Source organism: Ranitomeya imitator, chromosome 3, assembly GCF_032444005.1.
Source record: "Ranitomeya imitator isolate aRanImi1 chromosome 3, aRanImi1.pri, whole genome shotgun sequence".
Classification (NCBI taxonomy): Eukaryota; Metazoa; Chordata; class Amphibia; order Anura; family Dendrobatidae; genus Ranitomeya; species Ranitomeya imitator.
The window spans coordinates 61,415,722-61,439,147 of record NC_091284.1 but is presented as its reverse complement, the minus strand read 5'-3'; the positions used below and the strand labels follow the sequence as shown (position 1 = coordinate 61,439,147).

At 44.2% G+C, this 23,426-nt stretch overlaps 2 protein-coding genes across 2 annotated transcripts; one reads left to right on the top strand and one right to left on the bottom strand.

Annotated features, from left to right (window-relative positions):
• Nucleotides 1–5,693: 5,693 nt before the first annotated feature.
• LOC138671552 (uncharacterized) lies at nucleotides 5,694–9,237 on the bottom strand. Its single transcript, XM_069759730.1, has 2 exons — nucleotides 8,497–9,237; nucleotides 5,694–6,050 (listed from the first exon to the last, which is right to left on the bottom strand). Exons 1-2 carry the CDS (start codon nucleotides 9,235–9,237, stop codon nucleotides 6,036–6,038), a joined length of 756 nt encoding a protein of 251 aa, XP_069615831.1. The 3' UTR covers nucleotides 5,694–6,035.
• A 3,986-nt stretch (nucleotides 9,238–13,223) lies between these two features.
• LOC138671551 (uncharacterized) lies at nucleotides 13,224–16,962 on the top strand. The gene is made up of 2 exons (XM_069759729.1): nucleotides 13,224–13,964; nucleotides 16,409–16,962. Exons 1-2 carry the CDS (start codon nucleotides 13,224–13,226, stop codon nucleotides 16,421–16,423), a joined length of 756 nt encoding a protein of 251 aa, XP_069615830.1. The 3' UTR covers nucleotides 16,424–16,962.
• Nucleotides 16,963–23,426: the final 6,464 nt, after the last annotated feature.

Here is a 23,426-nt window from a genome sequence, read left to right as displayed (position 1 = left end):
GGAAGCAAAGAAACGACATGAAAAGTATAATAAATTCAATCCATATTTTATTATTTCGGCCTAAAATAAATTCAGACGAAGGTATCTTGTGCTTGTCATGAATGATCTTACTCCAGTCTGACCAATGATATATGATAGCCTGAGAGAATTTATAGCACCACTGTGATAAAATACATACGTACAGGGACGTATCTGTAGTGACGTATGTATAGGGCCGCGTCCAGAAGCAGCGGTCCCACCTGTGGCCCAGTGATTGAGAGACCTAAAGGCCCTTCTTCCACATAATATAACATCGATATATTAGAAATGGTTTATGGTCAGTTACAGATTTTGCATCGGTGACTAGCTTCAAGCTACTCCCCAATATATAGAAATTTATAGGATGCTTAGACCCTTAATGCCTCATTACAGATATATCCATCACGGAGCGAGTCGGGTGTGTGGAACAGGTTCAGAAGTTGAGACCGCTCTAAATAAAGAAGTTACCGATTAAATGAAAAAAAAAAAGCGCTAAATTAAAAAGTCTAAATATCCGCCATTGGAGCAGAGCTCCACCCGCTGCTGCTAAAGGGAATCTGTTATTCTTCAGGACGTATATGACCTATTAATATGGGCATACAGGTAATAGAAATGTTACACTAGTCCTACCTGTATGCCTCATATTAATGGTCTTGTTGAGAAATGTTATATTCTGTCCTTATGCTAATGATTTCTTCCAGGCTGCGGGGCGTGCGGTGCTAAAAGAAATCCCTGCCCCCTGTCTTCATTGTAATACTACCCCTCCCATGCACGTCAGTTACGGCCCTGGAATCCTGCGCCTGCACCTGCACCCTGCACTCCCTCAAAAATCCAAACCTCATCCTCTCTTCTATGGGCAGTGCATTCAGGGATCTTCTGAGCAGGTGCCAGCGACTTCTGCTCAGGTGACCTCCAGTGCGCACAACGTTAAGGTGCTCTCCCCACTTGCTTCCTGCATAATCATCGCTATGTACACATGGTTCCTAGCGATGACTATGCAGAGGGGAAGTGGGGAGAACATCTGATAGTCATGCATGCCGAAGGTCACAATGATGTGTGTGAATAGGCAACTACTATACTACCAATAGCCACTATGTCCTATATTATATTTTAAGGGACACCTTAACACTATCTACAATCCAACCCCATTGTCAGAAATGTTTTTAGTCATTGTACAATGAAGCCACACAATGCATTGTGGTGACATTTGAGTGTGAGGAAATGTATATTATGATATTCAAGGGTTCAGAAGATGTATTTAGGGGCCTCATAGATAGAGGGCTCATTACCAACTAAAATGCAACTTTTGTTAATCTGTTAAACTGTTTTTAAGAGATTGAGATAATGAATATAATAATTACAGTGCTACGCGCCTATCTCAGCTGGGCTGGGCTCGTTTCCTTCCCTTTTGGCCACCTCCATTTGCTGTGCTCCATGTCAGGTTTTACAAGGCCCAGTTGGATACACCCCAGTGTATGAGTGTTAAGACAGTACTAACTGTGAAGAGCTGCTATTTGTTTGAACTTTGTCTATTTCCAGCTTTTCAGTTGCTTTCATTTCCTCAGACTTAAGAATCATAGACTGTTAGAGGTGGAAGGGACCTCAACCGTCATTGTGTGAAACCCCCTGTTCAATGCAAGACTCACTAAACCATCTCAGACAGATGTCTGTCCAGCCTAAGTTTAAAGACTTCCATTGAAGGAGAACTCACAGTCACCACCTATCATGGCAGCCTGTTCCACTCATTGATCACCCTCACTGTCAAAAAGGTTTTTCTAATATCTAATCTGTATCTTCTCCCTTTCAGTTTCCTTCCATTGCGTCCCGTGTTTATATGTGCAAATGAGAATAGTCATGATCCCTCTACACTGTGACAAACCTTCAGATATTTGTAGACAGTTATTAAGTCTCCTCTTAGCCTTCTTTTTTGCAAGCTAAACATTCCCAGATCTTTTAACCGTTCCTCGTAGGATATACCTTGCAGTCCGCTCACCATCCTCGTAGCTCTTCTCTGATCTTGCTCCAGTTTTTCAATGTCTTTTTTTAAAATGTGGTGCCCAGTACTGAACACAGTACTCAAGAAGAGGCCTTACCAATGAGGAGTAAAGGGGGATAATCACCTCATGTGATCTAGACTTTATGCTTTTCTTAATACATCCTAGAACTGTGTTTGCCTTTTTCTGCTGCATCACACTGTTGACTCATGTGCAGTCTGTGATCTATTAGTACACCCACGTCTTTTTCACACATGCTGTTGCTTAGTTCTATTCCTTCCATTCTATAGATGTAATTTTTGTTTTTATTGCCCAGATGTAGAATCTTGCATTTCTCTCTGTTAAATGCCAGCCTCTTAGGTGCTGCCCATTGTTCAAACTTCTCTAGATCCTTCTGAATCATTTCTAGGTCTTATCTAGTGTAAGCTATCCCTCCCAGTTTTGCATTGTTGGCAAATTTGATTAGTTTACCTTCAGTTGCTTATCTATATCATTTATAAAAATGTTGAATAACACTGGGGCCAGGACAGAGCCTTGTGGTACCCCACTTAAAATACTCCAATTTTATGTGCAACAATGATTTACTGCACTCTGAATATGATCACTGAGCCAGTTATGAATCCACCTACCAGAAGCCTTGTGAGTCCAATACTTCTGTGATTCTGCATCTTGCGCTTACAACTCCACAAGACCAACTGTCTGACCCATTATTTGCAGTAAGCATTTAAAGACTATGAACTGACTCCTACAGACTGTTAGCTACATTTTATCTTTGCAAACTCTTGTGATTTCAATGAACCCTCTGCCTTGCTGGTTAACCTTCTGCTAGCTCTCTGAGGCTTTTCCCATTGTTTGCTGTGAACATCACAAACTGCTATTAGAGACTGTTCACATTTGATGATTCTGCAACTGTATCTGTGTGTTACTTCAGATCTACCATTGTCCTCTTTATCTGCCCTCCTAGTACTCTTACTCCAACATGTCCTGCTTCTCCTGTTTGACTGCTATCTAGCATCACCAGTTGTCCGGGTCCTACTGTTCCATGCGCCTTCTAGCTTTGCGTACCGTCGCCCTGGGTCAACGTGTCCAACCTGACGTGCAGCTTCATGAATCCATCTCACCAGGTGAGCCTGTGGTACAAAAATTGGAACCCATTTACAGTAAACTATTCAGCTCTCCTAAACTGACAATTGTCTAAAACAACATATAAGGATGTGGCATGTGTATAAAAATGTATAAAGCATTCCAAGACAGATTTATGGAACTATCTAAAAGAAAATCTTCTATACATGTGTGCAAGTGTATTATGGAGCATTTGTGCACTCTACGGAAAAGCCTGGTTACTTAGGCCTAGAGTTTTATATATCTGTATATAGGAGTTTACAAGCCAATTATCCATTTCCGAAGACTCTGATGTAGGCTACGATATCCAGATTATCTGTAAATACCCATCATGTTATCTTCACCGAGTGTGAATTCTGTTTGCATTTTGCCTTTCAGATAATCCTTTTCAATAAATATTAACTAGCGTAGAACGATAACAAACAGCAAGAATTACACTTTAATCCGTCTGTAGTAAATTCCCTGCAAATCTCTATCATTTTCTTCCGTTTCCCACATTTCCATCAACTGACGATCTAGAGACCTCGTGGGTAAAATTCAACATTTTCGTCCTTGTGATTTCTTCTGCCACAAAAAAAAATAGAAAAAAAATCTTGAAATATCTGACAAGTTCAAAGCTGAAATTGAAAAATTCATCAATCGAAGAGGCTGCATAATGACTGCTGTTATTATATGTGGGTTAAAAGTTTAAGGTTGACTCACAGTAAGAATTCACTATGTTCTTCCCCCTTAATTACAGGGGTCAGAAAGTTAATAATAACACAATACAACATTGGAGAACTCTTCCTTATTGCTCGAATTTAAGACGTAACTTTTTGAAGAGGTCAGAAGTTCACTACAATGTGTAGACTTGCTTCGCTCACCGTCCCATTGGAGGCCTACGTTGAGAAAGAGCTTCTTGTTCGATGGAGAACAGATAACAAGTTCAAGATAAATATTTTGAACGTGAAAGAGGTCACCGGTGGTTACAGTTAATAATTATTTAATGTTGCTATGATAAAGAACATTTTATGGCCTTGGAAATAAATAGAAGCCTTTTTTTTTTAACTCTGGCATGTAATTCAATAGACATTCTATGTCAGAAGGGCTTTGTGAGAAGATCATGAGGATGTTTCGTTGGACCTGATGACTAGGACATCACTTTCACGTGATCTGTACCCTCAGGGGGGTTCATGACCATTTGCACATTTTTTTTGTATTTACTACAAATTTATATGTGATTACCAGGATTGGGTGACATTCCAAGTTTAAAAGGATATTGCCTGCAGCTTTACATGCTCTATGTGACACGGAAAAGGACATGACACTCTGTGCTAAGCAAATTATATAGGGTAGTATGGTAAAGGAAAAGAAATATGTGGGTTAACTTCAAATACTTTAGTGAATATACAAACCTTGGAATAGTATACTGTAACGGTATCATAGAAATTTATGGATAATCTTTGGTACTTCAAAATACATAAAATTTGCGTAAATTGTAATTAAAAAAATTTGGAAATTTTACAGAAAATTGTTCATTACAATTCTTGTTCAACATTCTGTAGATATTTCAAGTAATATTTTTTGTAATTATAACTACAGATGAGCGAATATTTCAATATTTGGTTCTGATTACGATTGCCGTATTTGCAATATTTGCCGAACACCATTTTAGTCAATGTGTGTACAGATGAGCGGAAATGATCGTCAATCATAAATTTCTCACGAATGTGGCAAATTCAGATTTTGCGATTGCTTTCCGAACATATTCGTTCATCTCTAATTATAACCTAATCACAATATACTAGAGATGTTCCCATATCAAAGAAAGTGCGCGGCCATGTTTAGATGTTGTAGATTTCTTGTAAATCAAAAGAACCCGGCACTCAACTTTAAGTCAAACTTGTGATTTTTATTTTGTAGTACGTAAAACGTTTCGGCCTGGTCTGGCCTTCGTCAGTTACTACAGTGTTATAAAGAAAATAAATAGTGAGTACATACATGGCTACATCTGTACATACATCAGAGAATACATGCAGTGTATGATACATCAACAAACAAGAAAACAGAATAAACAGAAGAACAAAAAACAGAAGTATATACAGAGTATCCTATGGTCCTGGTATGATAATCTTAGAAATCCACCCTAAGAGGAATCAACTAGTATATCCCGGCCCTCCCTAGTGGTGAAAAAATGTGAGAAACAGGGTGCTACTATGCGTACCGTACTGAGAGGTGTCTGGATAAATGGAGGAGTGCTTCTATGAGCGTAATGAGCTCCAGGGAGATCCCTGGGGAGGGAGAAAGGGAGAATAAGCCCATAATAGGAGCTACCATCAATATGCTGAAGTGGGACAGTGACAGTGTTATGTGTGGTCCCTGTCGGTGCTAATACCTTGAACAATGTAAGTCCCTGGGCAGAGCCGCGACTGCAGACGATACTGCAGGCTGTGGAGGGAACAAGGGTGAATGTCAGGATATTGAACACGAGGCTGCAGGCTGAATCGCCCGGTGGTATGCCATGCTGGGAGGAGGCAGAGTCCCTGCAAGCGGTAGTAGTGGGGAGCGAATTACCTGGATAGGAGATGGGTCAGGACGCGGTGTCCACCGCTGTCGGATGAGCATGCCCGAGTGAGGAAACGCCAGTGCGGCGTTCCTTATGTGCGCGCTGGTCCTACCGGATGTGATGTACCGGAAGTGACCGCGTATGTTTCCCCGTGATTGACAGAGGAAAACCAGCCAATCCTGTGGCTCTCTAGTAGGGAGGCGGGACAAAAGCCAAGTGTGCACTGTGAGATGGAGCCGATGGACAGCCTCAGATGGTACGGAAACAGTGATAGTAGCGCTGGGAAGGTGAAGGTGGTGGTTATTCATAACATATCCACTTGTGACCCCGTGGAGAGGTGGAAGAGTCCTGGTGATTCAATAAAGGCGACTCTAGGAAGATAAATAAATATGTTAGAGACATAGATCTGCTTGGAACATAAATATGAAAAGTAGACATTTAGTAACTATATCATAATGTGTACAATCAGCATCTCGGAGTGCTAAGTTGTAGGAGCCCATAATGATGAGACCCGTAGATAAATTCTAAGATTGGCACATGTCAATTAGGTGAAGGAAACAAGGTCATAATCCCTGTTGAGACCTTTAGGGTGCAGGGTATCGAGGGTATGAATCCAGAAAGCCTCCCTGTGTTTTAGGGAGGCTAATCTGTCTCCCCCCCGTCTAGGTGCTGAGACCTGCTCTATTACCTGAAACGAAAGTTGAGAAATGTTATGACCTTGCGATATAAAATGGTGTGGGATGGGTAAGAGTGTGTTGCCGCATCTGATCGTGGATTTATGCTTGGAGATGCGTTCCCGGATAGGCCGGGTTGTCTCGCCAACATACAGCATGCCACAGGGGCATTTAATAAGGTAGACCACATATGATGAATCGCAATTGAAATAGTTCTTAATGGGAAACGATCTACCAGATCGTGGATGGTGGAATGAGCTACCCTTAAGTACATTGCTGCATTGGGTGCAGTGGAGACAAGGGAAGGTCCCGAGACGTGGGTTCTGGAGGAACCGTTGGATGGGTGCTTTTTTGTCTGGACCTACATCAGCTCTTACGAGTGTGTCCCTTAGGTTGCGGGGTCTCCTAAAACATGGGAGAAAGGGTTCTCTAAACTCCGGGATGTTTGGGTGGGCAGTTGTAAGTAGATGCCAGTGTTTGCGAATGTTACTGTGGAGAATATACGAAAACGGATGGAAAGAGTGAACAAATGGTATACGCTTATTGGACTTTGGTCTGCTATTAAGGCTAGGTGTCCGGGATTCTTGGAGGACCGAGTGGGGGTAGCCGCGTGCCAGAAACTTGGCTTCCATCTCAGACACTCGTAGTGTCCGTAGTTCGTTATCCGTGACTATACGTGTTACCCGCTGAATTTGAGATCTAGGGATCGCTTTTTTGATGGCTCTGGGGTGTAGACTTTCAAAATGCAGCAGGCTATTTCGGTCGGTGTTCTTTATGTGGATATCGGTGCTCAGCTTGCCAGTGTTATCTTTAATGACCACAGTGTCCAGAAAATTCATTCTGTGTTGGTCATGAGCCATTGTGAAGGAGATACCAGGCCATGCGGTATTAAGGAAATCCACAAAAGACCGGAAGGACTCCAACGAGCCCCCCCATACGCAAAAAATATCATCTATGTAACGCTTCCAGAGTAGGACATTATCCTGGAAGCGAGAGTCGGAATAGATGATGGTCTCTTCGAAATCTGCCATATAGCAGTTAGCGTACGGGGGCGCTACGTTGGAGCCCATCGCGGTCCCCCGTATCTGTAGGTAGTATTGGTCCTGGAATAGAAAATGATTAGAGTCAAGAACCAATGTGAGTAAATCCACAACTAAGTCAATTTGTTGTTTGTGGGTCCCTGTGGTGGATAGTAATTTCTTGATCGAATTAATGCCATCCGCATGTGGGATGGAAGTGTATAGATCCTTAACATCCAGTGATGCCAGTATCGCATCAGCCGGTATACTACCTAGGTCCCGTATTGTACCCAGAAAGGACCCTGTGTCCAACAGAAATGATCTAGTGGATTGGATATGGGGGGTAAGTATTTTTTCTAGAAAGATTGCTATAGGGGACAGTATAGAATTAGTGGCTGCCACTATTGGTCGTCCCGGGGGATGCTCCACGTTTTTGTGAATCTTAGGGAGTGTGTAAAAGACCGGGGTCACCGGGTGGTCGTTGGTGAGGTAGTTGCAGGTTTTAAGGTCTAAGACCCCTAATTCTGTGTATTGCTGTAGTATACGTGAAATTCTGTTTCTAATGGCTTGGGTGGGGTTGGAATCCAGTTTTTGGTACACGGTGGTGTTATCTAACTGTCTCCTAATTTCCCGTAAGTAATCACTTTTGTCCATGATCACTATGGCACCCCCTTTGTCTGCTGGTTTAATTATTAGGCTGGAGTCAGACTGGAGTGATTGTAGTGATTGACGTTCACTTAACGTTAAATTAGGAGGATAGTAAAGGCGACCCATTTCAACTTCCCCCCGGAGTAACTGGAAATAATTTTGAATGAATTGTATAAACGTCTCAAGGGCGTGAGAGCCCCGTGGGGGTCTAAATGGGCTCTTAGTACGTAAGCCTAAACTTTCTGCTGTAAGAAGTTGAGGTGCTGTAGGGGCTCGTACGGTATTTACTACTTGGTTCTGTGGATCAGAGAAATACACTTTAAGCCTTAGGGATCTAAAGAACCTTTGTAGGTCCATGTCCAGGTCAAAGGTCCGGTAGCGATAGGTGGGGCAAAAAGAAAGACCTTTTTGAAGGACACTACAGTCTGATGCGCCCAGAGTTCTGGAGGAAATGTTCACGATTAGAGATTCAGTACCTGAGATCTTGTCATTCGTGTAAGCTCCGTGTCTCTGCCGAAATCTCTGGCTCCGCCGCGTCCTCTTTTCCGGCCTCGTTGGGTGCGTTGACCTAAAAAATGGGATGTGCTGGGAATGGAGGAACTCCTGTCTTGCTCCGAACCCGAGGTGGAGTAGTCCGTGGAAGAACGATGTCCAGTTCTTGCGCTGGGGCGAGAGGAGGAATAGTTGTCCTGCCATCTGTATACCCTCTTTGCCTCGTAGTCCTCGGTGTCCCGGGCGAATTTCAGTCGTTTCCTGTTCTCAATGTCTCTGCGGTGTTGTTCAGTTTTCGTCTTAATTTCGGATTTCAGTAGGTTCAGCTCCTCTGGGGTACCTGTGGATGAGAGCTGGATCTCAATAGCTTTGACCCGTTCTAAGCTGGCCGTAATCTCTTTTTGTAGGTGTTCTATAGTGAGGGTGATTAGGTCTAGGGAGCACTTATTGAGAATCTGTTCAAATTTAGTGCAGTAATCCGGGGAATCCCGGAAGAGTGTGGGACGTAGTGGAACCCTTAAGCCTCTCGGGATGCGTTGTACCCGCAGGTACTCGGATAATGTTGCGCAGTGAAGTTCAATGTTAATATGATGTCTTACTTCCCGTTCCAGATCTCGTCCCCTCGTCTCACGGGGTGCGGTTTTCAAGAAGTCACAGGGATATATAGAGTGGGATAGGATACTAGTGGTCTCCTCTGGATTGTAGGAGAAGGTATTGGTGGACATGACCAAGTGTGCGTGCCTCCACGTAAGGGAATAATATAGTGAGTGAAAAGACGTGGGCACTGCTACTCAGGTGCTCGGGTAGGTTCCCAAACCGTGTGCATATAGATCAAAAGAACCCGGCACTCAACTTTAAGTCAAACTTGTGATTTTTATTTTGTAGTACGTAAAACGTTTCGGCCTGGTCTGGCCTTCGTCAGTTACTACAGTGTTATAAAGAAAATAAATAGTGAGTACATACATGGCTACATCTGTACATACATCAGAGAATACATGCAGTGTATGATACATCAACAAACAAGAAAACAGAATAAACAGAAGAACAAAAAACAGAAGTATATACAGAGTATCCTATGGTCCTGGTATGATAATCTTAGAAATCCACCCTAAGAGGAATCAACTAGTATATCCCGGCGCTCCCTAGTGGTGAAAAAATGTGAGAAACAGGGTGCTACTATGCGTACCGTACTGAGAGGTGTCTGGATAAATGGAGGAGTGCTTCTATGAGCGTAATGAGCTCCAGGGAGATCCCTGGGGAGGGAGAAAGGGAGAATAAGCCCATAATAGGAGCTACCATCAATATGCTGAAGTGGGACAGTGACAGTGTTATGTGTGGTCCCTGTCGGTGCTAATACCTTGAACAATGTAAGTCCCTGGGCAGAGCCGCGACTGCAGACGATACTGCAGGCTGTGGAGGGAACAAGGGTGAATGTCAGGATATTGAACACGAGGCTGCAGGCTGAATCGCCCGGTGGTATGCCATGCTGGGAGGAGGCAGAGTCCCTGCAAGCGGTAGTAGTGGGGAGCGAGTTACCTGGATAGGAGATGGGTCAGGACGCGGTGTCCACCGCTGTCGGATGAGCATGCCCGAGTGAGGAAACGCCAGTGCGGCGTTCCTTATGTGCGCGCTGGTCCTACCGGATGTGATGTACCGGAAGTGACCGCGTATGTTTCCCCGTGATTGACAGAGGAAAACCAGCCAATCCTGTGGCTCTCTAGTAGGGAGGCGGGACAAAAGCCAAGTGTGCACTGTGAGATGGAGCCGATGGACAGCCTCAGATGGTACGGAAACAGTGATAGTAGCGCTGGGAAGGTGAAGGTGGTGGTTATTCATAACATATCCACTTGTGACCCCGTGGAGAGGTGGAAGAGTCCTGGTGATTCAATAAAGGCGACTCTAGGAAGATAAATAAATATGTTAGAGACATAGATCTGCTTGGAACATAAATATGAAAAGTAGACATTTAGTAACTATATCATAATGTGTACAATCAGCATCTCGGAGTGCTAAGTTGTAGGAGCCCATAATGATGAGACCCGTAGATAAATTCTAAGATTGGCACATGTCAATTAGGTGAAGCCCATCGCGGTCCCCCGTATCTGTAGGTAGTAATCATTTTCTATTCCAGGACCAATACTACCTACAGATACGGGGGACCGCGATGGGCTCCAACGTAGCGCCCCCGTACGCTAACTGCTATATGGCAGATTTCGAAGAGACCATCATCTATTCCGACTCTCGCTTCCAGGATAATGTCCTACTCTGGAAGCGTTACATAGATGATATTTTTTGCGTATGGGGGGGCTCGTTGGAGTCCTTCCGGTCTTTTGTGGATTTCCTTAATACCGCATGGCCTGGTATCTCCTTCACAATGGCTCATGACCAACACAGAATGAATTTTCTGGACACTGTGGTCATTAAAGATAACACTGGCAAGCTGAGCACCGATATCCACATAAAGAACACCGACCGAAATAGCCTGCTGCATTTTGAAAGTCTACACCCCAGAGCCATCAAAAAAGCGATCCCTAGATCTCAAATTCAGCGGGTAACACGTATAGTCACGGATAACGAACTACGGACACTACGAGTGTCTGAGATGGAAGCCAAGTTTCTGGCACGCGGCTACCCCCACTCGGTCCTCCAAGAATCCCGGACACCTAGCCTTAATAGCAGACCAAAGTCCAATAAGCGTATACCATTTGTTCACTCTTTCCATCCGTTTTCGTATATTCTCCACAGTAACATTCGCAAACACTGGCATCTACTTACAACTGCCCACCCAAACATCCCGGAGTTTAGAGAACCCTTTCTCCCATGTTTTAGGAGACCCCGCAACCTAAGGGACACACTCGTAAGAGCTGATGTAGGTCCAGACAAAAAAGCACCCATCCAACGGTTCCTCCAGAACCCACGTCTCGGGACCTTCCCTTGTCTCCACTGCACCCAATGCAGCAATGTACTTAAGGGTAGCTCATTCCACCATCCACGATCTGGTAGATCGTTTCCCATTAAGAACTATTTCAATTGCGATTCATCATATGTGGTCTACCTTATTAAATGCCCCTGTGGCATGCTGTATGTTGGCGAGACAACCCGGCCTATCCGGGAACGCATCTCCAAGCATAAATCCACGATCAGATGCGGCAACACACTCTTACCCATCCCACACCATTTTATATCGCAAGGTCATAACATTTCTCAACTTTCGTTTCAGGTAATAGAGCAGGTCTCAGCACCTAGACGGGGGGGAGACAGATTAGCCTCCCTAAAACACAGGGAGGCTTTCTGGATTCATACCCTCGATACCCTGCACCCTAAAGGTCTCAACAGGGATTATGACCTTGTTTCCTTCACCTAATTGACATGTGCCAATCTTAGAATTTATCTACGGGTCTCATCATTATGGGCTCCTACAACTTAGCACTCCGAGATGCTGATTGTACACATTATGATATAGTTACTAAATGTCTACTTTTCATATTTATGTTCCAAGCAGATCTATGTCTCTAACATATTTATTTATCTTCCTAGAGTCGCCTTTATTGAATCACCAGGACTCTTCCACCTCTCCACGGGGTCACAAGTGGATATGTTATGAATAACCACCACCTTCACCTTCCCAGCGCTACTATCACTGTTTCCGTACCATCTGAGGCTGTCCATCGGCTCCATCTCACAGTGCACACTTGGCTTTTGTCCCGCCTCCCTACTAGAGAGCCACAGGATTGGCTGGTTTTCCTCTGTCAATCACGGGGAAACATACGCGGTCACTTCCGGTACATCACATCCGGTAGGACCAGCGCGCACATAAGGAACGCCGCACTGGCGTTTCCTCACTCGGGCATGCTCATCCGACAGCGGTGGACACCGCGTCCTGACCCATCTCCTATCCAGGTAACTCGCTCCCCACTACTACCGCTTGCAGGGACTCTGCCTCCTCCCAGCATGGCATACCACCGGGCGATTCAGCCTGCAGCCTCGTGTTCAATATCCTGACATTCACCCTTGTTCCCTCCACAGCCTGCAGTATCGTCTGCAGTCGCGGCTCTGCCCAGGGACTTACATTGTTCAAGGTATTAGCACCGACAGGGACCACACATAACACTGTCACTGTCCCACTTCAGCATATTGATGGTAGCTCCTATTATGGGCTTATTCTCCCTTTCTCCCTCCCCAGGGATCTCCCTGGAGCTCATTACGCTCATAGAAGCACTCCTCCATTTATCCAGACACCTCTCAGTACGGTACGCATAGTAGCACCCTGTTTCTCACATTTTTTCACCACTAGGGAGGGCCGGGATATACTAGTTGATTCCTCTTAGGGTGGATTTCTAAGATTATCATACCAGGACCATAGGATACTCTGTATATACTTCTGTTTTTTGTTCTTCTGTTTATTCTGTTTTCTTGTTTGTTGATGTATCATACACTGCATGTATTCTCTGATGTATGTACAGATGTAGCCATGTATGTACTCACTATTTATTTTCTTTATAACACTGTAGTAACTGACGAAGGCCAGACCAGGCCGAAACGTTTTACGTACTACAAAATAAAAATCACAAGTTTGACTTAAAGTTGAGTGCCGGGTTCTTTTGATCTATATGCACACGGTTTGGGAACCTACCCGAGCACCTGAGTAGCAGTGCCCACGTCTTTTCACTCACTATATTATTCCCTTACGTGGAGGCACGCACACTTGGTCATGTCCACCAATACCTTCTCCTACAATCCAGAGGAGACCACTAGTATCCTATCCCACTCTATATATCCCTGTGACTTCTTGAAAACCGCACCCCGTGAGACGAGGGGACGAGATCTGGAACGGGAAGTAAGACATCATATTAACATTGAACTTCACTGCGCAACATTATCCGAGTACCTGCGGGTACAACGCATCCCGAGAGGCTTAAGGGTTCCACTACGTCCCACACTCTTCCGGGATTCCCCGGATTACTGCACTAAATTTGAACAGATTCTCAATAAGTGCTCCCTAGACCTAATCACCCTCACTATAGAACACCTACAAAAAGAGATTACGGCCAGCTTAGAACGGGTCAAAGCTATTGAGATCCAGCTCTCATCCACAGGTACCCCAGAGGAGCTGAACCTACTGAAATCCGAAATTAAGACGAAAACTGAACAACACCGCAGAGACATTGAGAACAGGAAACGACTGAAATTCGCCCGGGACACCGAGGACTACGAGGCAAAGAGGGTATACAGATGGCAGGACAACTATTCCTCCTCTCGCCCCAGCGCAAGAACTGGACATCGTTCTTCCACGGACTACTCCACCTCGGGTTCGGAGCAAGACAGGAGTTCCTCCATTCCCAGCACATCCCATTTTTTAGGTCAACGCACCCAACGAGGCCGGAAAAGAGGACGCGGCGGAGCCAGAGATTTCGGCAGAGACACGGAGCTTACACGAATGACAAGATCTCAGGTACTGAATCTCTAATCGTGAACATTTCCTCCAGAACTCTGGGCGCATCAGACTGTAGTGTCCTTCAAAAAGGTCTTTCTTTTTGCCCCACCTATCGCTACCGGACCTTTGACCTGGACATGGACCTACAAAGGTTCTTTAGATCCCTAAGGCTTAAAGTGTATTTCTCTGATCCACAGAACCAAGTAGTAAATACCGTACGAGCCCCTACAGCACCTCAACTTCTTACAGCAGAAAGTTTAGGCTTACGTACTAAGAGCCCATTTAGACCCCCACGGGGCTCTCACGCCCTTGAGACGTTTATACAATTCATTCAAAATTCTTTCCAGTTACTCCGGGGGGAAGTTGAAATGGGTCGCCTTTACTATCCTCCTAATTTAACGTTAAGTGAACGTCAATCACTACAATCACTCCAGTCTGACTCCAGCCTAATAATTAAACCAGCAGACAAAGGGGGTGCCATAGTGATCATGGACAAAAGTGATTACTTACGGGAAATTAGGAGACAGTTAGATAACACCACCGTGTACCAAAAACTGGATTCCAACCCCACCCAAGCCATTAGAAACAGAATTTCACGTATACTACAGCAATACACAGAATTAGGGGTCTTAGACCTTAAAACCTGCAACTACCTCACCAACGACCACCCGGTGACCCCGGTCTTTTACACACTCCCTAAGATTCACAAAAACGTGGAGCATCCCCCGGGACGACCAATAGTGGCAGCCACTAATTCTATACTGTCCCCTATAGCAATCTTTCTAGAAAAAATACTTACCCCCCATATCCAATCCACTAGATCATTTCTGTTGGACACAGGGTCCTTTCTGGGTACAATACGGGACCTAGGTAGTATACCGGCTGATGCGATACTGGCATCACTGGATGTTAAGGATCTATACACTTCCATCCCACATGCGGATGGCATTAATTCGATCAAGAAATTACTATCCACCACAGGGACCCACAAACAACAAATTGACTTAGTTGTGGATTTACTCACATTGGTTCTTGACTCTAATCATTTTCTATTCCAGGACCAATACTACCTACAGATACGGGGGACCGCGATGGGCTCCAACGTAGCGCCCCCGTACGCTAACTGCTATATGGCAGATTTCGAAGAGACCATCATCTATTCCGACTCTCACTTCCAGGATAATGTCCTACTCTGGAAGCGTTACATAGATGATATTTTTTGCGTATGGGGGGCTCGTTGGAGTCCTTCCGGTCTTTTGTGGATTTCCTTAATACCGCATGGCCTGGTATCTCCTTCACAATGGCTCATGACCAACACAGAATGAATTTTCTGGACACTGTGGTCATTAAAGATAACACTGGCAAGCTGAGCACCGATATCCACATAAAGAACACCGACCGAAATAGCCTGCTGCATTTTGAAAGTCTACACCCCAGAGCCATCAAAAAAGCGATCCCTAGATCTCAAATTCAGCGGGTAACACGTATAGTCACGGATAACGAACTACGGACACTACGAGTGTCTGAGATGGAAGCCAAGTTTCTGGCACGCGGCTACCCCCACTCGGTCCTCCAAGAATCCCGGACACCTAGCCTTAATAGCAGACCAAAGTCCAATAAGCGTATACCATTTGTTCACTCTTTCCATCCGTTTTCGTATATTCTCCACAGTAACATTCGCAAACACTGGCATCTACTTACAACTGCCCACCCAAACATCCCGGAGTTTAGAGAACCCTTTCTCCCATGTTTTAGGAGACCCCGCAACCTAAGGGACACACTCGTAAGAGCTGATGTAGGTCCAGACAAAAAAGCACCCATCCAACGGTTCCTCCAGAACCCACGTCTCGGGACCTTCCCTTGTCTCCACTGCACCCAATGCAGCAATGTACTTAAGGGTAGCTCATTCCACCATCCACGATCTGGTAGATCGTTTCCCATTAAGAACTATTTCAATTGCGATTCATCATATGTGGTCTACCTTATTAAATGCCCCTGTGGCATGCTGTATGTTGGCGAGACAACCCGGCCTATCCGGGAACGCATCTCCAAGCATAAATCCACGATCAGATGCGGCAACACACTCTTACCCATCCCACACCATTTTATATCGCAAGGTCATAACATTTCTCAACTTTCGTTTCAGGTAATAGAGCAGGTCTCAGCACCTAGACGGGGGGAGACAGATTAGCCTCCCTAAAACACAGGGAGGCTTTCTGGATTCATACCCTCGATACCCTGCACCCTAAAGGTCTCAACAGGGATTATGACCTTGTTTCCTTCACCTAATTGACATGTGCCAATCTTAGAATTTATCTACGGGTCTCATCATTATGGGCTCCTACAACTTAGCACTCCGAGATGCTGATTGTACACATTATGATATAGTTACTAAATGTCTACTTTTCATATTTATGTTCCAAGCAGATCTATGTCTCTAACATATTTATTTATCTTCCTAGAGTCGCCTTTATTGAATCACCAGGACTCTTCCACCTCTCCACGGGGTCACAAGTGGATATGTTATGAATAACCACCACCTTCACCTTCCCAGCGCTACTATCACTGTTTCCGTACCATCTGAGGCTGTCCATCGGCTCCATCTCACAGTGCACACTTGGCTTTTGTCCCGCCTCCCTACTAGAGAGCCACAGGATTGGCTGGTTTTCCTCTGTCAATCACGGGGAAACATACGCGGTCACTTCCGGTACATCACATCCGGTAGGACCAGCGCGCACATAAGGAACGCCGCACTGGCGTTTCCTCACTCGGGCATGCTCATCCGACAGCGGTGGACACCGCGTCCTGACCCATCTCCTATCCAGGTAACTCGCTCCCCACTACTACCGCTTGCAGGGACTCTGCCTCCTCCCAGCATGGCATACCACCGGGCGATTCAGCCTGCAGCCTCGTGTTCAATATCCTGACATTCACCCTTGTTCCCTCCACAGCCTGCAGTATCGTCTGCAGTCGCGGCTCTGCCCAGGGACTTACATTGTTCAAGGTATTAGCACCGACAGGGACCACACATAACACTGTCACTGTCCCACTTCAGCATATTGATGGTAGCTCCTATTATGGGCTTATTCTCCCTTTCTCCCTCCCCAGGGATCTCCCTGGAGCTCATTACGCTCATAGAAGCACTCCTCCATTTATCCAGACACCTCTCAGTACGGTACGCATAGTAGCACCCTGTTTCTCACATTTTTTCACCACTAGGGAGGGCCGGGATATACTAGTTGATTCCTCTTAGGGTGGATTTCTAAGATTATCATACCAGGACCATAGGATACTCTGTATATACTTCTGTTTTTTGTTCTTCTGTTTATTCTGTTTTCTTGTTTGTTGATGTATCATACACTGCATGTATTCTCTGATGTATGTACAGATGTAGCCATGTATGTACTCACTATTTATTTTCTTTATAACACTGTAGTAACTGACGAAGGCCAGACCAGGCCGAAACGTTTTACGTACTACAAAATAAAAATCACAAGTTTGACTTAAAGTTGAGTGCCGGGTTCTTTTGATCTATATGCACACGGTTTGGGAACCTACCCGAGCACCTGAGTAGCAGTGCCCACGTCTTTTCACTCAGTAGATTTCTTGTAAGTCTATGATGCTCGATTCATGAGAATTGTGCTTAAAAAAAAATCAGTGGAGGGAATTTATCAGATGATCTGCGCTTGATTGTCATACGAAAGTGACAGATTTTGGCACACCTTATTTTGTGCAAACAAATTGAGACATTTTTCAACTCATGTCAGTTTTGAAGAATGGATGTGGTTTACTGGCCAGCATCTCTTTAACAAATTTAATATTAGCAAAGACTTCAGGAATTGGCACAAATGTTGGCGCAAATCTACGCCAGCTCACATCAAGCATGTCTGTCGTTAAAACTGCCCAAGAGCGCAGGAATCTTTTTATTATTTTGGTGAAATTTATACAAACAACCTTTAGTTTAAGAATGTTGTAATGAACGCCTTCCCCAGGATAAGAACATCATCCTGCAGATTTCTGTTCAGTTGTTGTAGCCATTTTGCAAGGGTGAAAGCAATGGTGTTAACTGTTAAATACTCTGTGCAGACAGAATTTAGGCACCTTATTTCATGGCTATATGAAATATACTAAATAATTTGGAACTCGGTATCAGGAAAGCAGAGCCCTGGCCCCTATAAAAATTATGCATCCATTTAGAATATATGAAAGGCACATATTGGCCAACTCAGGAGTGAACACAGATAGAACAGGGGCCCCTGGACGAGAACAAAATATTGTCCATTTGCAATAAAACAGTTCATCACGGTGCACAATTCCAACTGCTTTAGAGGTGGAAGCGAGACCCTTTACTTCTTGGACCCCTGTGTGGCTGCACCGCCATCAATGGTATGGGCCAACCCCATTAACTATTTGAATTATATCAAATAATATAAAACAAATTATATAGTATAAATAAAATATAGAATTATAATTAATATTAAACAATAGTTATTAAACCACCAGCAATATCCCAAGAAAATTATCACCCCTTGTTTCTGAGACGTTTATATACAGGGTGGGCCATTTATATGGATACACCTAAATAAAATGGGAATGGTTGGTGATATCAACTTTCTGTTCATGGCATATTAGTATATGGGAGGGTGAAAACTTTTCAAGATGGGTGGTGACCATGGCGGCCATTTTGAAGTTGGCCATTTTGGATCCAACTTTATTTTTTCCAATGGGAAGAGGGTCATGTGACACATCAAGCTCATTGAGAATTTCACAAGAAAAACAATGGTGTGCTTGGTTTTAGCGTAAATTTAATATTTCCTGAGTTATTTACAAGTTTATGACCGCTTATAAAATGTGCTCAAAGTGCTGCCCATTGTGTTGGATTGTCAATGCAACCCTCTTCTCCCACTCTTGACACACTGATAGCAACACCACAGAAGAAATGCTAGCACAGGCTTCCAGTATCCGTTGTTTCAGATGCTGCACATCTCGTATCTTCACAACATAGACAATTGCCTTTAGGGGTACAATGATAGTGGGGCCATTCTTCATCAATGGAAACCTCAATGCCACTGGATATCTGAAATTGTTACATGATGATGTGTTGCCCTCTTTATGCACTGAAGATGGCACGTTCCCTGAGTTTTTCCATCAAGATGGTGCACCACCACATTATGGGTGTCAGGTCCAAGCATTCCTACATGAACAGTTTCCTGGAAAGTGGATTGGTCATCGTGGGCCAGTAGAATGGCCACCAAGGTCTCCTGATCTGAACCCATTAGACTTTAATCTTTGGGGTCATCTGAAGACAATTGTCTATGCTGTGAAGATACGAGACGTGCAGCATCTGAAACAACGGATACTGGAAGCCTGTGCTAGCATCTCTTATGTGGTGTTGCTATCAGTCGGTCAAGAGTGGGAGAAGAGGGTTGCCATGTTTCATCTCTATAGACATGAAATTGTGATTGGAAACATGACAGCGATATCTCCCACCTAAGACCTCCAGGGGCAAAGGTATGGTGAAAGTTGTGACTCTCATAATCTCCGAACAGATCTAGCACATCCCACAACCAGCCTCCCACAGGAGATCACTAAGGGAAGGTAAGTGGGCATAACCTTGAGCTAATAAAATCAGAGTTTGGGTTTTGGTCATTTGCCAGTCCTGGAAGGTAGAGCTTACTGTAGTTATATCCATTTCCTAAAGGAGTACCTCCCTCTGCTAAGCTCTGAGCCATTTCCGTGACACAGGATTAGTAATGTTTCTTTTATTATCCCTTATATTCTATGTGATTGTATATACTGTATTTTTTGTTCCCATTTTGTAACATTTTTGTATATTCTTCATGAACACTGCCTACCTTTTTGGATTAAATATATATAATTTAATAGCTCTGTTCCTCTTGCTCTGTAAACTACACTCTTGAAGCCATATGCGTCCTATAATGGGTGTCCATTCAGCCTGTATAAATGATTGTTGGTGTAAGCTAGCTGTTGTTTTGTTATTGTGGATCTGGCAGTGACCATTCTGGTGTGTGTGTGTGTGTATATATATATATATATATATATATATATATATATATATATATATACATACACTGCTCAAAAAATAAAGGGAACACTTAAACAATAGAATATAACTTCAAGTAAATCAAACTTCTGTGAAATCTAACTGTCCACTTAGGAAGCAACACTGATTGACAATCAATTTCACATGCAGTTGTGCAAATGGAATAGACAACAGGTAGAGATTATTGGCAATTATCAAGACACCCTCAATAAAGGAGTGGTTCTGCAGGTGGAGACCACAGACCACATCTCAGTACCAATGATTTCTGGCTGATGTTTTGGTCACTTTTAAATGTTGGTTGTGCTTTCACACTCGTGGTAGCATGAGACGGACTCTACAACCCACACAAGTGGCTCAGGTAGTGCAGCTCATCCAGGATGGCACATCAATGTGAGCTGTGGCAAGAAGGTTTGCTGTGTCTGTCAGCGTAGTGTTCAGAGGCTGGAGGCGCTACCAAGAGACAGGCCAGTACACCAGGAGACGTGGAGGGGCTGTAGGAGGGCAACAACCCAGAAGCAGGACCGCTACCTCTGCCTTTGTGCAAGGAGGAATAGGAGGAGCACTGCCAGAGCCCTGCAAAATGACTTCCAGCAGGCCACAAATGTGCATGTGTCTGCACAAACGGTTAGAAACTGACTCCATGAGGATGATCTGAGTGTCCGACATCCACAGATGGGGGTTGTCCTCACAGCCTAACACCGTGCAGGACACTTGGCATTTGCCACAGAACACCAGGGTTGGCAAATTCTCCACTGGCACCCTGTGCTCTTCACCGATGAAAACAAGTTCACACCGAACACATGTGACAGACTTGACAGAGTCTGGAGATGCCGTCGAGAGTGATCTGCTGCCTGCAACATCCTTCAGCATGACCTGTTTGGCAGTGGGTCAGTAATGGTGTGGGGTGGCATTCTTTTGGAGGGCTGCACAGCCCTCCATGTGCTGGCCAGATGTAGCCTTACTGCCATTAGGTACCGAAATGAGAGCCTCAGACCACTTGTGAGACCATATGCTGGTGCGGTTGGCCCTGGGTTCCTCCTAATGCAGGACAATGCCAGACCTCATGTGGCTGGAATGTGTCAGCAGTTCCTGCAAGAGGCATTGAAGCTATGGACTGGCCCACCCATTCCCCAGACCTGAATCCAATTGAGCACATCTGGAACATCATGTCTCACTCCATCCACCAACGTCACGTTGCACCACAGACTGTCCAGGAGTTGGCGGATGCTTTAGTCCAGGTTTGGGAGGAGATCCCTCAGGAGACCATCCGCCTCATCAGGAGCATGCCCTGGTGTTGTACAGTAGGGAGGTCATACAGGCACGTCGAGGCCACACACAGTACTGAGCATCTTTTCCTTGTGATGAGGCATTTCCACTGAAGTTGGATCAGCCTGTAATTTGATTTTCCACTTTGATTTTGAGCATCATTCCAAATCCAGACTTCCATGGGATATTCATTTTGATCTACATTGATAATTGTTATGTGTTATTGTTCTGAACACATTCCACTATGCAATGAATAAAAATTTGCAACTGGAATATTTAATTAAGAGATATCTAGGATGTGGCATTTTAGTGTTCCCTTTATTTTTTTGAGCAGTGGATTTATAAATATATATATCTATAGATATATATCTATAGATATATGTTCATATATATATATATATGCAGTACATATACAGTATATATGTTCCATGTGTTGGAATTGGAGGTATATATACGGTATGCTCAGTGTGAGTTCCTCAATATTTGGTCTAGTAGCGGAAACAGCCTCGATCTTGTAAATCACTCGTAAGTTAATTGCGTAATTGTCCTGATGATTTGAGGCACAGGGGTTGCATCTCCCTGACAAATTGGTGGCAGCGGTGGGATCAGCATGATCTCCACAGTGTTCTCTCTGACAAACTTGTGGCAGCCGAGGGATCTGCGCAATTCCCTCTGTTGTTATTTCTGACAGACCTGCATTTACACAACCCTGGGTTTTGACGGTCGTGCATACTGGTCACATGATTACATAAGCCATGGCCCCTATAAGCTTCTTCTCCCTTATCAATCAACCATACCTACTTACAATAATTCATAGAAATCCCTATTCATTAATAAGATAATAAAAACTAATGATCAGTTAAAATTCCATATATTAATATAGCTTTCTTTTTTATAACTTTGTGTCCTCTTATCTTTATGTCCTACCATACGAGACAGCCATTTTTTCTACCGCTTTCAGTTATAGTAATTGCTTTAATTTTTTTATTACTTTGTCTCTTCTTACCACCAATTCCCACCATATGATATCTTCAGTTACAACCCCCCATAGTCTCTTCCCCTTCATTTCCTTCTCCTATAATTCTAACCTTGAACCGAGCTCCGGGATCTAATTCCCTGCAAATATTTTCAATGGCTTTTTGAACTTCTAAAGAATGCAGATTCTTATCTTAAGTAAATAGGATGGGAATAAAGTGGCAGAATTCTCAGATATCTGCAAACTTCTTTTTGAAATGTGTTTATGAGCACACGAGATGTTTTGTGTGAATATCCAGAATAATCTCAATTTTTTGGAGAACAAGGACAGAAAGGTAAAAATACAAATAATTTTCGCACAGAGTGATGATTGATGTCTGAGCAGATAATGTGTAGTTTATAATCAATACTAAACTCATGGAAACCTTTATGAGTTGTACAATCCTCAATTTCAATGTAAATGTCTAGAGGTAACTCTGTAGTAATAGATCAATACTGAGATCTGACTCACATCCATGATCCTACATCCATGATTTCCTACATCCATGATCTTTTCATTACTCACAAACTTTCCTTCCTTGCCATCACCGAAACCTGGCTCACCCCTCTGACACAGTAGCAAGCATGGTGGAGAAGTTGGTTTTCTCCTGTCAGATAACTGCTCCCTCACCCCAATCCCACTGCCACCCCCTGTCACCCTCCCTTCCTTTGAGGTGCACTCTGTGCGCATCTATTCCCCCTCCAACCTCCAACTGGTTGTCATTTACCGCCCCCCCAGGGCCAGCCACCACTTTCTTTGACCACTTTACCACCTGGCTACTTCATTTCCTTTCCGCGGACATCCCCACTATAATCATGGGTGACTTCAACATCCCCATTGACACTTCCCTCTCAGCTGCCACTAAGCTTCTATCTCTCACTTCCTCCTTTGGCCTTGCTCAATGGTCTTCTGCAGCCACTCACAAAGATGGCCACACAATGTACCTCATCTTCACCCGCCTCTGCTCCCTATCTAACCTCTCTAACTCGCCTCTCCCTCTTTCGGACCACAACCTACTCACATTCTCTTCCCTCTCCACTCCTTGTCCACAATCCCCACCCCACAAACTTGCACACCCTCACAGAAATCTTAAACGCCTCAATCTACACTCACTGTCTGAATCCCTTCTCCCTCT